Source organism: Pseudochaenichthys georgianus, chromosome 7, assembly GCF_902827115.2.
Source record: "Pseudochaenichthys georgianus chromosome 7, fPseGeo1.2, whole genome shotgun sequence".
NCBI lineage: Eukaryota > Metazoa > Chordata > Actinopteri > Perciformes > Channichthyidae > Pseudochaenichthys > Pseudochaenichthys georgianus.
The window spans coordinates 16,915,048-16,928,729 of NC_047509.1; the positions used below are offsets into that span (position 1 = coordinate 16,915,048).

General features: G+C 39.9%; 2 protein-coding genes across 7 annotated transcripts; one reads left to right on the top strand and one right to left on the bottom strand.

Moving 5' to 3' along the window:
* Positions 1–209: 209 nt before the first annotated feature.
* On the bottom strand, positions 210–4,413 carry LOC117450098 (uncharacterized methyltransferase YdaC). 4 transcript variants are annotated; one of them, XM_071203770.1, is made up of 5 exons: positions 4,080–4,413; positions 2,775–2,882; positions 1,042–1,306; positions 668–848; positions 210–519 (listed from the first exon to the last, which is right to left on the bottom strand). In XM_071203770.1, the coding sequence occupies exons 3-5, from the start codon at positions 1,294–1,296 to the stop codon at positions 323–325; spliced, it is 633 nt and encodes a 210-aa protein (XP_071059871.1). In that variant the 5' UTR covers positions 1,297–1,306; positions 2,775–2,882; positions 4,080–4,413; the 3' UTR covers positions 210–322. The 4 variants fall into 4 exon arrangements, with proteins under 4 accessions (XP_071059871.1, XP_071059870.1, XP_033944022.1 ...); XM_071203769.1 differs by having other exon boundaries at positions 2,739–2,882; XM_034088131.2 differs by lacking the exon at positions 2,775–2,882.
* A 92-nt stretch (positions 4,414–4,505) lies between these two features.
* On the top strand, positions 4,506–9,352 carry etv7 (ETS variant transcription factor 7). Of its 3 annotated transcripts, none has more exons than XM_034088106.1 (9): positions 4,506–4,729; positions 5,639–5,786; positions 5,909–6,073; positions 6,145–6,315; positions 7,107–7,211; positions 7,345–7,485; positions 8,137–8,279; positions 8,395–8,495; positions 8,587–9,352. In XM_034088106.1, exons 1-9 carry the CDS (start codon positions 4,697–4,699, stop codon positions 8,750–8,752), a joined length of 1,173 nt encoding a protein of 390 aa, XP_033943997.1. In that variant the 5' UTR covers positions 4,506–4,696; the 3' UTR covers positions 8,753–9,352. The 3 variants fall into 3 exon arrangements, with proteins under 3 accessions (XP_033943997.1, XP_033943998.1, XP_033943999.1); XM_034088107.1 differs by having other exon boundaries at positions 7,131–7,211; XM_034088108.1 differs by lacking the exon at positions 7,107–7,211.
* The last annotated feature ends 4,330 nt before the right edge of the window (positions 9,353–13,682 follow it).

Genomic DNA, 13,682 nt, shown 5'->3' on the forward strand with positions numbered 1-13,682 from the left:
TCTGGACATGATTTTTTAAAATCATATATTGTAGAAGGTTTAAGAAATTAGAGACAGACAACTTCATCTTTTCCTACACTTTTACTCTAAACACTGTATGTTACCATAGTAACACACTAACATTAACAGTTGTGAGTGTGAAGGTAAACCATCACAGAAAAAGCAATGTAAGATAAAAGCCTGTTTTTAACCACACAGATAATGGTGAATTATGTCGATAGTGTCCGCTCGTTTTTATTTAATTGTAATCACTTTGACATCCAACTCATTCAGTTATAGATACAATTGATTATTTTTATTGATGCCAAATGATGATCTCATCTCATTTTGAGGCAGTGGCATAGATAGCCTGAAAAGTAATGTGTTTGTGCTGTTTGTCTTCCATTCTGACATCAGTGAAGCCAGAGTCACTCAGAGCTGTCATGTAGGCATCCGGGCGCCAGTTCTCCCCTGGCATTACTCGCTTTGCTGCAAAAGCAGCAACACTTGACAGTTTCATCCCAGTCACCATCAGGCCTCCTGGGTGGGTTCAAGAGTGATGAAAGAATGACTGTGCAGGAAAGCACTACTAAACAACAGCCATATTGCTCGGAAAGCTACAACTTGTCGGATAACATATCTGCCTTGAAAATAAAGTCTGTGTTATGGTTAGAAAGTGATGTCTTACCTGGTTTCATTACCCGGTGAATCTCTGTGGCTCCCTTCTTGAGGTCAGGCCAGAAGTAGTAGCAGTTGCAATGGAATACTCTATCTACAATGCTGTCTACCAGAGGCATTGCTGCTACATCACAATGGTGTAGGGTCACTTTCCCACTGGCCACAAGATCCTTCATCAGCTCACTTGCCATCTGTAAGAGAAAAAAAAGAAATATCCTTCAATTAAAAAAATGTGTAAAGCCCCCACTTCAAATACAAAAATGGCCCAAACTAGAAGCTTAGGGTTTTCTCGTATGTTTTCTGCCTTCTTGCCAAGACTTCAAACAGAAACAGACTTAATTGATTTAAATACTGTATTTCATAATGTCAGTATTCATTCCTGACCTGATGCATGTACGCTGAGTAATCCAGCCCTATAAGATGTCCTGTGGGCGCTGTGAGCAGTTTGGCTGCTGACTGCAGACCTAGACCCGGGCCGTGACCCAGCTCCAGCACTGTGTCTTCAGGTTGGATCCCTGATATCTGCACAACACTCTCTTCAAGAGCACGGTTGCGTACCGTGAGCAACTTACTGACCAGCCATCCTGCCACTGATCGTGTAGGGTGGCCCAACTGTTTTCCCAGTTTTTCCGCAAACATCGCTGGAGAACTGTGACAGCAGACAAATTTGGTTACAGGTTACAGGTGGTTACAAGACTATTTCAAAAATGTACAAAAACAAAATAAAATGTAAATCATTCTTACTAGTATATAGCAAACCCACAAATTACAAATCTTTACTATTTTAAGCACTGGTCTTTTATTAGTGACGGGGTCGACTCGTACTGGTATAGTGGAATCGTGGCATTACATTTTTTTAATCAAACATAAGTGCCACTTTTTATATATTTTTGACCTTTGTGTGACACCTGAACAACCAGATTCTTCAAAACGTGTAGATTTTCAGGTAACCAGCAGACAGGGCAGGTATTATAAGGATTAGCTACACTAAGAACAATTTGAAACCGTTTATGGCACGTTTCCACTGCAGCGGGTAGCTCGCTTTAAGCGTGCCGAGCCGTGCGGGGCCCGTTTTTGGTTGCGTTTCCACTTGGCCTAGTACCGGCTAGCGGGTCCTAATTCAAAGTTTTTCTGGCCCCATAAAATCGTGGTTCTAGGGCCAGGAACAACCAAGCTGAGTCGGGCTGAGTATGCTAAACTAGAGAGAGAATCGCTGGCAAGGGGGCTACAACTACAAAAAGATGAACATATTTGACCGTGATTTAATTGTAATACACGTTTCAAAATGATGCCGAAGTAACAACATACTGATACCGGTTAGTAAAAACCATGAATTAATGCTTTGACAAGTCTGCAGACAGACGGCAGGAGAAAAACCTTTTAAAATGCGTGTTTTCTAAATGGAGATTGGCTAAGCTAACGTTATATATGCTCCGACCGTCCACACTCACAACAACGGCCTATACAGACATAAATAAACCAGTGACTGTATTCACCATGACACAGGCAGTCTGTGGTTTGTACTTGTTTAACTTTTGTCTAGTTTCTGAACAGATATGAATAAGTGCTAAGAGCTAACAGCTGTGTTGTTTTTCTGGGGCTCTCATTGAAGATGACGTCACGTCTCCGCCTACACTGCGTTACTATAGTAACTACCCCAGTTCCTAAACTGTAATGGAAGCGCAGCATTAAAGTGAGCCGGGCCTAATAAGGCCTAACCAAACCGAGCGAGGCCGAGCGAGGCCTGCAGTGGAAACGCGCCAAAGTGCACATTTGAATTGCAACTGCATTATTTCCAATTATTGCATTAAATACATGCATTGTGATTGTATAATTTGAGTGGGGGGTTGTGAAACGTAGGCTCTATCATTATAATTAATAATATTATTATTAAAGCAATAACATATAGCCTATTAAAGGTGGGGTAGGTAAGTTTCAGAAACCGGCTCGAGATACACTTTTTGTTATATTCCATGCAATGCTCTTAACATCCCGATAGCAATGAATATCTTAAGTGCTTTGACAAAAATTCCATAAAAAAATGTCATCTGTGGAAGCCGTAATACTGTAAGAAGTACAACCAATCCGTTTAGCCGGCCTCCATCTCGTGCACGCACAAATGTATCTCGTGCCCTCATTGGGCGTGCAATGCAGCAGTACTTCAACGACTCGCCAGCAACAGGCGGCCACTTTCACCATGGCAGAGTTAGGTTCAACATCGTCTACTGGTGGTAAAAGAAATAATGTAACGAAGCAAATTAGGAACAAAAACAAAGTGGAAACTAGGAGAATTCAAACCAGAGTCAATATCGGAGTTGCTTTTCAACGATGGCGACTACTGATGGAACACATGGGGGTTATTCCCTATCTTTATTCAAGAGCGTGGTATTTAAATTTGAGAGCATACTTTATGTATTTATTTCCCTCAAACCCTGTCCTCGCACTCAAATAGTGCCTGCTTGCACTTAGATTTGCTCTGCTTCTGCTCAAACTGTACGCTTGCACTCAGATATATTGCTGCTTACAGATTTGTTCTGCTCTCAGATTTATTCTGTTCGTGCTCGAAACTTTTGTGCAACAATCCTGTCAAAATCCCTCAACCAATAGTAGGCCAGGTGTCCTTGCGGGTGCGTTCGCTTTACTTATTACAGCGTCCCGTAAGGGCGGATACTCTTTGGTTTGGCTTTCAAATCAAATTTATTTCGTCTTTGGTGCGATGACAGGGTTTGAGTGAAGGAAATCAATAAAGTATGCTCTCAAATTTAAATACCACGCTCTTGAATGAAGATAGGGAATAACCCCCATACACACCGAGTTGAAATCTGACACCGTGGTCGCTCTTTTTCTCTTGGACAGGTAATTATCTGTTTTGTATGGTTTACAATTCCCCTGAACTATATAGCCAACCTGTGCGCGTTCATGTGTGTTGGAGGAGGTGCTCTGTAAGGAAATCTGAAGGAAGGGGCGGATTATTTTCGGCTGTGTACTTTCAAATGTTAGTGCACTCGAGCCGGTTTCTGAAATGTACCTACCCCACCTTTAATGAAAAAAAGATTGGCCAAAATACTTTATATTGGCTTTCATTTTCAACACTTTCATAAGGTTTACTCACTGTAGCCATCCACCTGTCTACCTTTCCAATCCTCCCTCCAGTCAGAGGGACTTTTATTCGGACACAGGGCACGACCCATGTCATGTTTCCTGAGGGATTTCCACTTTGATATTCATTAACACGTTTTCACTGTATACTATACAGTAGCCTACTTAGTCGATGGTAACGTATGTTTGATAGCCTCGGTGCATATGTTCTCTGTTCGGAGGCGTCCCATTACAGTGAACTTGTATCCAGAACATGTCAAGTCTCAACATAGTGAGTGCATTACATTGGTATTGAGTGTTACTCGCCGGATTAAACACCTTACCTAGTTCGTCGTCTAGTGTTATCCTGTAACCAGTCTGCTCCTGTAAACTCAACGCTGGTCTTTCCTTTGGTTTGGTTTTCCTTTAAACCAGTAAGAGGAGGAGCCTGAAGGACTTTCTGCTTTAAGTAATAGGCGCGCACGACTCTGTGTACTGCAGTCTGTCATAAATGTATCCACATTTATTCTCACCTCTTGCCATTTAACTTACATTCAGAACACAATGATCCTTCGTGCTATATGTAATGCGTGAAAGCTATGTGAAATCTATGTGCTTAAACTATGCGACATTATTTATGCATTGCTCCAATACATATGCTGCTAGATCGCTCAAGTGCAATGTTGTTGGAAATGTCCTCCGCTGTTGCTTCCTCCAATCAGATGTGTAGCACACCCATGACAAGGATTGTGTGTTTCTTTCGTTTTCATTTCCCGGAAGGGTCGAATGTGAAAAAAGTGGGGTTTTATTTCTTCGAAAGTTACATCCTGTTCTTTCTTTATTTAATATGGAGTTCGTGGACATCTGACATGCAGTTTGTTCAATTTTTCGGACGAGTTACATCAGTGCTTATTAAGGATTAGTGTAATTGTTTACAGTCGAACAGATAAAGGACATTTCCATGGAGAACTTTCCCCCGTCACCTTTGGTCAAGGTAAGTTGAGGTCACAGAAACATATGTTGTCTTTATAAAGCAGAGATATAAACAGAGCTTTTATAGGATTGAGAGTTTTACATTTTTTATTCTATGGCCAACTTCCATTGCTAAGGCTACTGCAACTGTAACATTTGGGTGAAATGTTTTAAATCCCTCTACATTGTTGTTTCTTTAATGCATTATAAAACATTATTAGATTAGATAGAGTTTTATTGTCTCCCTTAGGAGAAATTTGTCTTGGGCATCGAGATAATACACATAAAAAACATTCAGGTCAATCAGTCATAGATACAGAACAGAGATCACATATATCACATGGCAAAGAAACAACAAGAAACATACAGGTACCGAACTTTCCCTATTGCACATACATAATCAAATTGCACTTTCCCTATTGCATTCATACTGTACATAATCAAATATTGCACTTTTCCCTATTGTATTTATACATAAATCAAATATTGCACTTTCCCCTATTGTATTCATACACAAATCAATATTGCACTTTCCCTATTTCACCTATGCATAGTGTCCGTCAAACTGCACATATCCCTATTGTGTCCATATTTACACACAATGCACTTCCCCTATTTAACCTTCTCGATTGCACAAACTACACTGTAAACATTTCACCTCCCAACAACTCCTAACACAGCATAATCACAGTTATTTCTGACTGTTCAGCAGCTTGATTGACAGCGGAACAAAGGAAAACTTATACCTGTTCAATTTAGAGTTTGGTAATCTATACCTTCAGCAACTCAAACTCTCTATACAGGATGTGTTTGGGGTCGCATGTGATTTTACGGCGATAAAACATTATCAAATGATCTGCATTCTTGTTTCTATACCACCACTGATTGGAGTTTAAGTGTTCTTATGGCAATGTGTGTTGATATTTTGCAGCTAGAAAACAGAGCAAACACTCCTCCATCCATAATGCCCAGAAGGCAAGTCAACATTCCTCTCAGTGTGCATCACTCCCCCCCTAAACAGCTTCCCTTGCACAGCCCTCCCATACAGGAAGACCTTTGGCATCTACCTGGACGTCTGCGTAAGTCAAACACTATTACCTTAAAGATACAACTCCAGCATCAGCAAAAGTAGACGTATCTGCTTGTAGCATAAACGCCCTCTGTAACAGTGTGCTTTTAATGATTTGCATCTGTTTTATAGGAATAAACCCATCTCTGTGGGACAAGGAGGACGTTGGCCACTGGCTCCATTGGGCTCAGAGGGAGTACTCACTGCGGAGGCCTGAGAAGGGACGCTTTGAGATGAACGGTCGTGCCCTCTGCCTGCTCACCAAGGAGGACTTCAGACGCCGCTGCCCCAGCTCAGGTAGAAATGAGTGTGCATGCAGACTAGTTTTACCCCAGTGTTTTCATACGGACCTCCTTCCTTTTTTACAGGTGATGTTCTGTACGAGATTCTACAGTATGTAAAACAGCAAAGGAGGAGTGTTGTCAGTGACCCCCAAAATGCATCTCCTTCCCCGGCAACTGGACGCAACCAGAGCCCAGTCAGCTGCCAGATACCCTCGCAGATTGTCCAAGAGCCCCGGCCTCCCACAGTCAGCCAAGGTCAGCAATGTCTAGAAATAAACTTTAACACGTATTATTCACAGGAAAGATATGGACAGCAAACCATAAATGTCAGATTGTCATGTACTGTCTGCGGAGTGCATGGCAGAACAGACACGTCCTGTTCATACAAACACGTAGTTGATTGTTGGAGTTGTTGGTGTATCAAATCAAACTCATTTATCCTGGTTAGATTGTCGAAGTGATTATTTCCTCCTTAACACATGTAGGAATTAATACTGTTTTTTCCCTATACTTGTTGGGGCCTTGACATTTTATTCTCAAACATTTTATTCAAACCTTACCCCTGTGTCTAATAGTCTAGATGTTAAGAGGTCCCCTTGTCATGTGATGTTAGAGTATGTTGTTGAATTAACTGAACTGCATCATTATATTGTGTTTTGCAGCTGCACACATCAGATAAGTGTAGGTATATTGTGAAATATCTAAAGTTTTGCACACACATTGTACTACTAGCGCCTCAAAACTGCATTCTGTTGTTGAGTAAATGTACTTACACCAATGCTGGTTAAGGCATTTATGCGTCACTAGTGGAATACTAATGCACTGTCTCACAAACAAGGTGCTTTCCATTAAAGGAAGCTGGACGTGTGCCAAAAGGTGTGTTGTGTTATATTACAACTCCAGAATATATAGTAATGTCTTTGTTCATCAATGTTTCTACAACATGTTTGTGTTGTGCATTGCTGTACAAATATTTAAGCTGTTGTAAAGTCACTTTTGCTTTCTGTTAAGCTTTTGTCACAGTTCCTCATATTTCTCTCTCACAGTTTCCCTCTCTTTCGCCACTGCAGTTTCAGCAGCTGCTGTACCAACTGTGATCCGCCAGCCACCCTTGATCGTTTACACACACACTGCTCCACTCACATCTACCAGTGTGTATAATGTATAACAATCTCAGAAAGACAATGCCCAGCAGATGTAATCATTTGCTGTGATATCTGATTGTGTGTCCCTCCCTCTTTGTTGCTCTCTCTATCTTTCCTTCTCTCTCTCTCTCTCTCTTAGATGGACTAGCAGCTGTCTCTGCATTGCCCCCCAACCAAGTTCAGAGTCCTGTCCAATTAGAGACTGCCAAGGAGCCGCTCAACCTGTCCAGTCGGGAGAAGCAAAGTAGCTCAGTGTACCCCGCCAATGGCCGCATCCCAGGTACATTACTTATTAACAATTACATAGTATTTACTCTACAAATATATAAACATATGTGTTTTGTATGTTTTAAAGGTGCACATATAGGCAACAAAAAATGAACTATTTTCTAAAACTGCCATACGTATATTCTGATCACTAGAGGGCAGACAAACTCCAAGACACAAGTCTGAAACAGGTTTTCAGAGCAACATCAGCACGGATTAGGTGTGTTCTTCCTTGTAGGAGTCCACTATTAAGCTGTAACATTGTTCATTAGCGACATATTCTTCTTTAGCTACATCTCTATGCCTATATGTGTGTATGTGGGGGTGAGCAAAGAGCAACACAGACTAGAAACCCAAAACAATAAACTATGTGTTAGTCTGAGCTGGAAAATGCTTCAGACTGGGACAATTAGTCCAGTTAAATGTTATTCGCCAGTTCAATTTTATTCTCCTATAAATGTTGCTTAAGGTAGCCTTAGTGACACGCTACCTCATGTACAGTATGCACCTGACAACAGATGCCTACATGCTTAGATATGAACACTGCTTTACAGTTGTACTTTAAAATGAATCTTTTCTTTTTTTGGCTTCTTGAAAGTACCTATAATAAAAGCATTATACATTTTGGCAGCATTTGTCTTATTGCTGTCTTAATCATGGCCAGAGTGCAGACTGCTGTGGGACTATGTGTATAAGCTGCTGTGTGATGACCGATACCAAGAATACATCCGATGGGAAGACCACGACAGCCTTGTGTTTAGGGTGGTTGATCCCAATGGACTGGCTCGTCTCTGGGGAAACCACAAGGTGAGCACTGCTCTGTTTCTTTTATCTTACAGGGAATTTCAAAAATGGTCTAAAGACAAAAAATGAAAGACATGGGTCACACGGGCCCTTGATGATGTGTGATCTCTTATTACAGAACCGAGACAATATGACCTATGAGAAAATGTCCAGGGCTTTGCGGCACTACTACAAGCTCAACATCATCAAAAAGGAGCGGGGACAAAAACTTCTCTTCAGGTCTCCGTCCAATTCTGTTTGTCTCTTTCCCTTTCTGTATTCTCCCAAAACAAAACACACACATTATTGCCTTTTATCTGCCTCCCTTCAGGTTTCTGAAACTCCCACATGACACAAAGAAACTACATGTTGACCCAGTTGAGTCCCCTGAACACACTTCACCTCAGGAGACAGCAGACAGCAGTCCTACGCAAGAGTTCAGTGAGGACCATTTTGAGGTTTCACCTGATCGTGCTTCTCCGCAGCATCCTCCATAGAAGATTAACCATGGATTAAATGTCCTAAATACAATACAAAAACACAGTGATTACATGATGCAATGGACATTTGTGTTCCGAAAACAACCTTTGCATTTACAAGTTTAACAAAATGCACTGTTAGGTGTATTTATAGAGGATTTTTGTAACTATGATATTGCTTTCTATTTTTCTGTGAATCAATGTACATAACTGTGATCAATACGAACACTAATTGAAAAGGAAAACTGTGAAATAAATCACTTCAATATTCTAACGGACAAATATTCATCAGCTGAGATTTTTTTAGGTTTGCTCAACACAGTCTAAAAAATAAAGATGAACTCATTTTAAAATATAATATAAGTCTTGCAATAAGTGATGGAAATTACTGTCGTATCTAGTTTGTTTCAGACTGTTATTAAATAAGTTTAAACAGGGTGGAGGTTTTTTTCGCGCTGCAGGTAAAATGCCAGTTAATACAGTACAGTAGTTCATTGTAGAATTTGTTTTATTATTCAACCTAAAGACAGTGCATTTGTGAAGTTTAGTTTTGTGTTGAGCCTATTGGTTCGTAATTGTAAATGTTTTCCTGCTTGAATAAATATCCTGTTAAGCATTTTTTTATATACTATGGTAACTGTTACTCTTGAAGCTCAGGGGTTTAGCACAAGTGATTTCTTATTTGGACATACAAAGTATGACTTATTTTGCAAGCTGCATATTTGACAAAACCCCACAAAAATCACTGTATATGTAAGGGTGTTTATACTTAAGCTATTGTGAAGGACCAGGATACACAAAAATAAGGAGGGCAGGTAAAGAATGAAAAATATGGGGATTGATTAACCAAAAACATATACAATTTTAAGGATGGGAAACAAAATTATTTAAGAGGAAGGGATTAATTATTTATAATATAAACAGATATACTGTACTCTTATGTCTAAGCATAAATTAATGAACATAAAACTATAAAAAGTGGGTGACATGTTGGGTTTTCTTCTGCCCAAGAGCCACTGCCTTCTTCTCCACACTGCAGGCATTTATAACAACGCTGGCCAGTCCATAGTTGAGTGCAGTGGAGAAAATACTTTTGTCTACTTAAAGATGGGTGTCTTAGGAGAAGTGGCTTCTTTAAACACCAGTTTAGGGGAATGGCACGTCCAATTAATGAGGCGCATCTACATAGGCAGGTGTTGTTCAGCAGCTCAGCCTTTTGCCAGGAGCAAGGTGATTTTCAAAACACTGACAACATAGGGGTTAATACAACACACAATTACGCAATCAATCTAGAAAAATAAGGTTGGTTAAACATGTGTTTAGAATAGTGTCTGTGTATGTATGATGTTAAACAGAAATAAGTGTAACCTTTAGAATGTGTGATTGGTTGTGATGCTTGTAGTTAAAGCCTTCACAGCTATGCAAGGCAGGTATAGTGGCATTACACAGCATTAGTTTATTAGCTTTCTTCCCTCACGTCATTTCACCTATACATTCAATATGTAGTGGTCCCTTCTCTTTGGTTGAGTCTCATACCAAACGTATTGATTGAAACTACTGGCTGTAAAATGTCCTCAAATATATGCCTCCAAAAGCCATATAACTGTTGTTAGTCAGTGTTTCCAGTGCAGTAGGGCCCCCCGATGTTAAAGTTGTTTTTTGTTGAAGGAGAGACAGTGTGAGGTTTTGGCCTATTTAAAATGAGACAAACAAACAAACAGAAAGGTCAGAAATGCAAGGCAGTCACTCGAACATAGTGTCTTTTGCTAAATGTTTCAGTATTAGTAAGCTCGTAAAAAAATAGACAATATGTGAGGAAAACATAAATACAAAACAGAGTAGCATTCCTGCCTCACCTGATGATTTGCTAAAAAATGAGGGCAGGAGATTCCGTAGAGTTGTGCAGATCTGAGCTGAAGTTTTGCTACTTGATTTTCAGAATGAATTATAGTGCTTTATTTAGTTTAGTGTGATAACAAAACAAATTGTTGAACTTGATGTCTTACAATAGTGCCTTAGTGTTCCTTTAGAAAACCATAACTGAAATCCTCAAAAACGGTTTTCCTAAAAAGGTCAAAAGTACATAAAGGAAAGGACTTGTTTCAAAATATGTTTTATATATTTGTTCTTCTTTGGATTTGTTTTTTAGTCATTCGGTATTGCCAAACATGTTTATTTGTTAACTTCTCGGAAATGAAACAGACAAAAAGCCATTGAGAGAGCAGCATGCACTGTATATCACATGGGCTTGACCAATATGGTATGTCTAATTTGGATTGGTTTTAAGACACTGATCCTGAAACAGTCCCCACTCTCCACTGGATTCCTGCTATAACTCAGTCTACATCAAAAGAACGAAATCCGTATTTGCTTGAGCAGTAATACTTTTCAGATTAATGATTGAAAACATTTAATTTGACAGTTTAAAGCCTTTGGAAAATGGCTCGAGGAATTTCAAGTTATCATTTTAGTGAAAATCCTCTTTCAATTTCCTTCTCTGGATCTGGATTCATGGCTACCTACCAGTTAGGGGTTGCCGAATGCTTCCTAAATAATGCACCGTGGATACTGCGCACGGCACCTTGTGTCCTGGGTGCCTCTGCTGGGTCTCTGGTGGCAGCTGCTGTCGTCTGTGAAATGAGCATGAGTAAGTGACTTTGTCTTATTTTTTTAAATCTACCTTTGTTGCATATATTCACTGTTTCTGAATTTAAGTCTTACATTTTCCAGTAACTATTCGGGATGAGATGCTGCATTTTGCCGAACAAATGCAGTCTTTTACACTTGGGCCATTTAACCCTTCAATGAATGTTTCCCACTGGTTGGAGAGTATTTTACACAAGCATCTTCCTTCTGATGCCCACCAAATGGCCAACGGGCGTCTCTCTGTGTCTATGACACGCCTGTCTGATGGCAAGCACATTCTCACGTCTGATTTCCAGTCAAAAGAAGATGTAGTGCAGGTGAGTTGGCATCCTAATGTTTAAAACAAAACCTACAGTAAGCAGGTTAGAAGCAAAAATGTAATTTCAACCATGTCTATTTATCTGTAGGCTTTGCTATGCAGCTGCTTCGTGCCTGTTTACTGCGGTATGCTGCCTCCATCCTTCAGAGGAGTAGTGAGTATTGAATGGCCTTATCACAATGTCATAAGAAGCACATTCTGCTGGTGTGAATAATAATTGATGTGATCTTTTTTATAGTATTATTTGGACGGGGGCTTCAGTGAAATGCAACCAGTGCTGGCGGCACCCCACAGTGAAACCTTGACTGTGTGTCCATTCTCCGGAGAGATAGACATCTGTCCTACCGACACACCTTGCAGTTGGGACATGGTGGTGAGTGGCAGCACCTTGAAGATCAACACGGCTAACGGTTCCAGGATCATGAATGCTCTCTACCCCATGGCTCTAAAGGTAAGACCCCTTTCAAAATATGGAACAATAAATGAAAGTGAACTTCTATTATGATTCGGATTTAATTTAATATTCTTTGGAAGATGATCAATTGTTTTTGTGCTACAAATTGACACTATGAAAGACCCATGATGTGTCAAACTAAATGTTTAAGTGAATCCCTTCCAATAATCCCTGTCTAGATTGGATGAGCCTTTACTACCCACATGTTGATGAATCATTTTCAATGAATAGCACCTCCATTGTGAAAAACATTTCTAAAAGTATCCGTTAAAACATAGAATTGTATTTCTGCGCTTTAGACTCTGGAACAGGCCTACCACAGCGGCTACAAGGATGCTACTAATTTCCTTCAAAGCCATAGTAAGTCAACTTTATCTACAGATAAAAACATGCAGATTTAAAGATGTTTACACACAATCAATCTATTTTTCCCTTGTATGCAGATCATGGCCGATATTTGATGATCCAAAAATTATCTCAAGGAACACTTGACTGTAACCAAACAAAAACGTGCATGAATCTGGAGACAGACACAGAGAAGGAGATACAAGTGGAAAAGCAGACTGCTACACTGACATCTTTTACACCCAAGCGACCCGAGCAGAAAGTCAGCTCTACTGAACATGAACTAACTGGAGAGAATAAAGAGCCTTCTCTCCATGTTGACATGAAAAAGAAAGGTATGTCTGGTGTACACACTTGTACTAAACTGACAATGATTTACAGACTGCTCTGTTGTTCAGATCTAAATACATTGTTCATTTAAATTACCTGTCCACAATTGGTCAACAAATGTCTGTAAAAACTGATTTCAGCAATCGGTTAACTACATTTAGCATAACAGATCCCCCCCCCCCCACCTCACACTTGATTTGTAAGTTACAGTATGTCTTGATTTGTAAATTCAAAATGAATGCTGAACCAAATGTAGAGATTGTTATACCAATTATTTGTGAAAACTTGTGTTTCAGTTCTGCTCCGCAACGTAGTGACCTATCACAGCAATGTTGGACTCCCTGCAACAATCTTCTCCAACCTGATCCTCCCTCTGATGCTGTTGTTTCACACACTACTTCAGAGTAGACACAGGTAATAAAAATACAGAATGTTAGTTGTTTCGGTCTGTCTTCAGTAATTATGCAATGCTAAGTTAAGTCTACTGGCTGGATCTTCATACTTAGCTTACAAATATAAGAGTACGATCAATCTTTTCATCAGGCAAGTAATATATATTTCAAATATTAAGGATTCATTTGAGGCAGGAGGAATCCATGCATTTAAACCAACAAATCATGACCAATCTAACTTATGTCATACTAAACCCTGGAAAGTGTATTGACCATGGAATCATTCAGGTCATTTAAACAGAGACACCACTATCAATTTAGCAATTTAAGAAAATATGGTGTGCAGTTATTCATTGAGTCTTGTCACTCTCTCTCCCCCAGGCTTGAGTTTTGGTTCTGGGCTTGGCATGTCCTGAGGCACTTTACTATATTCTCTTTCAACATATGCATGGGCACCCTCAA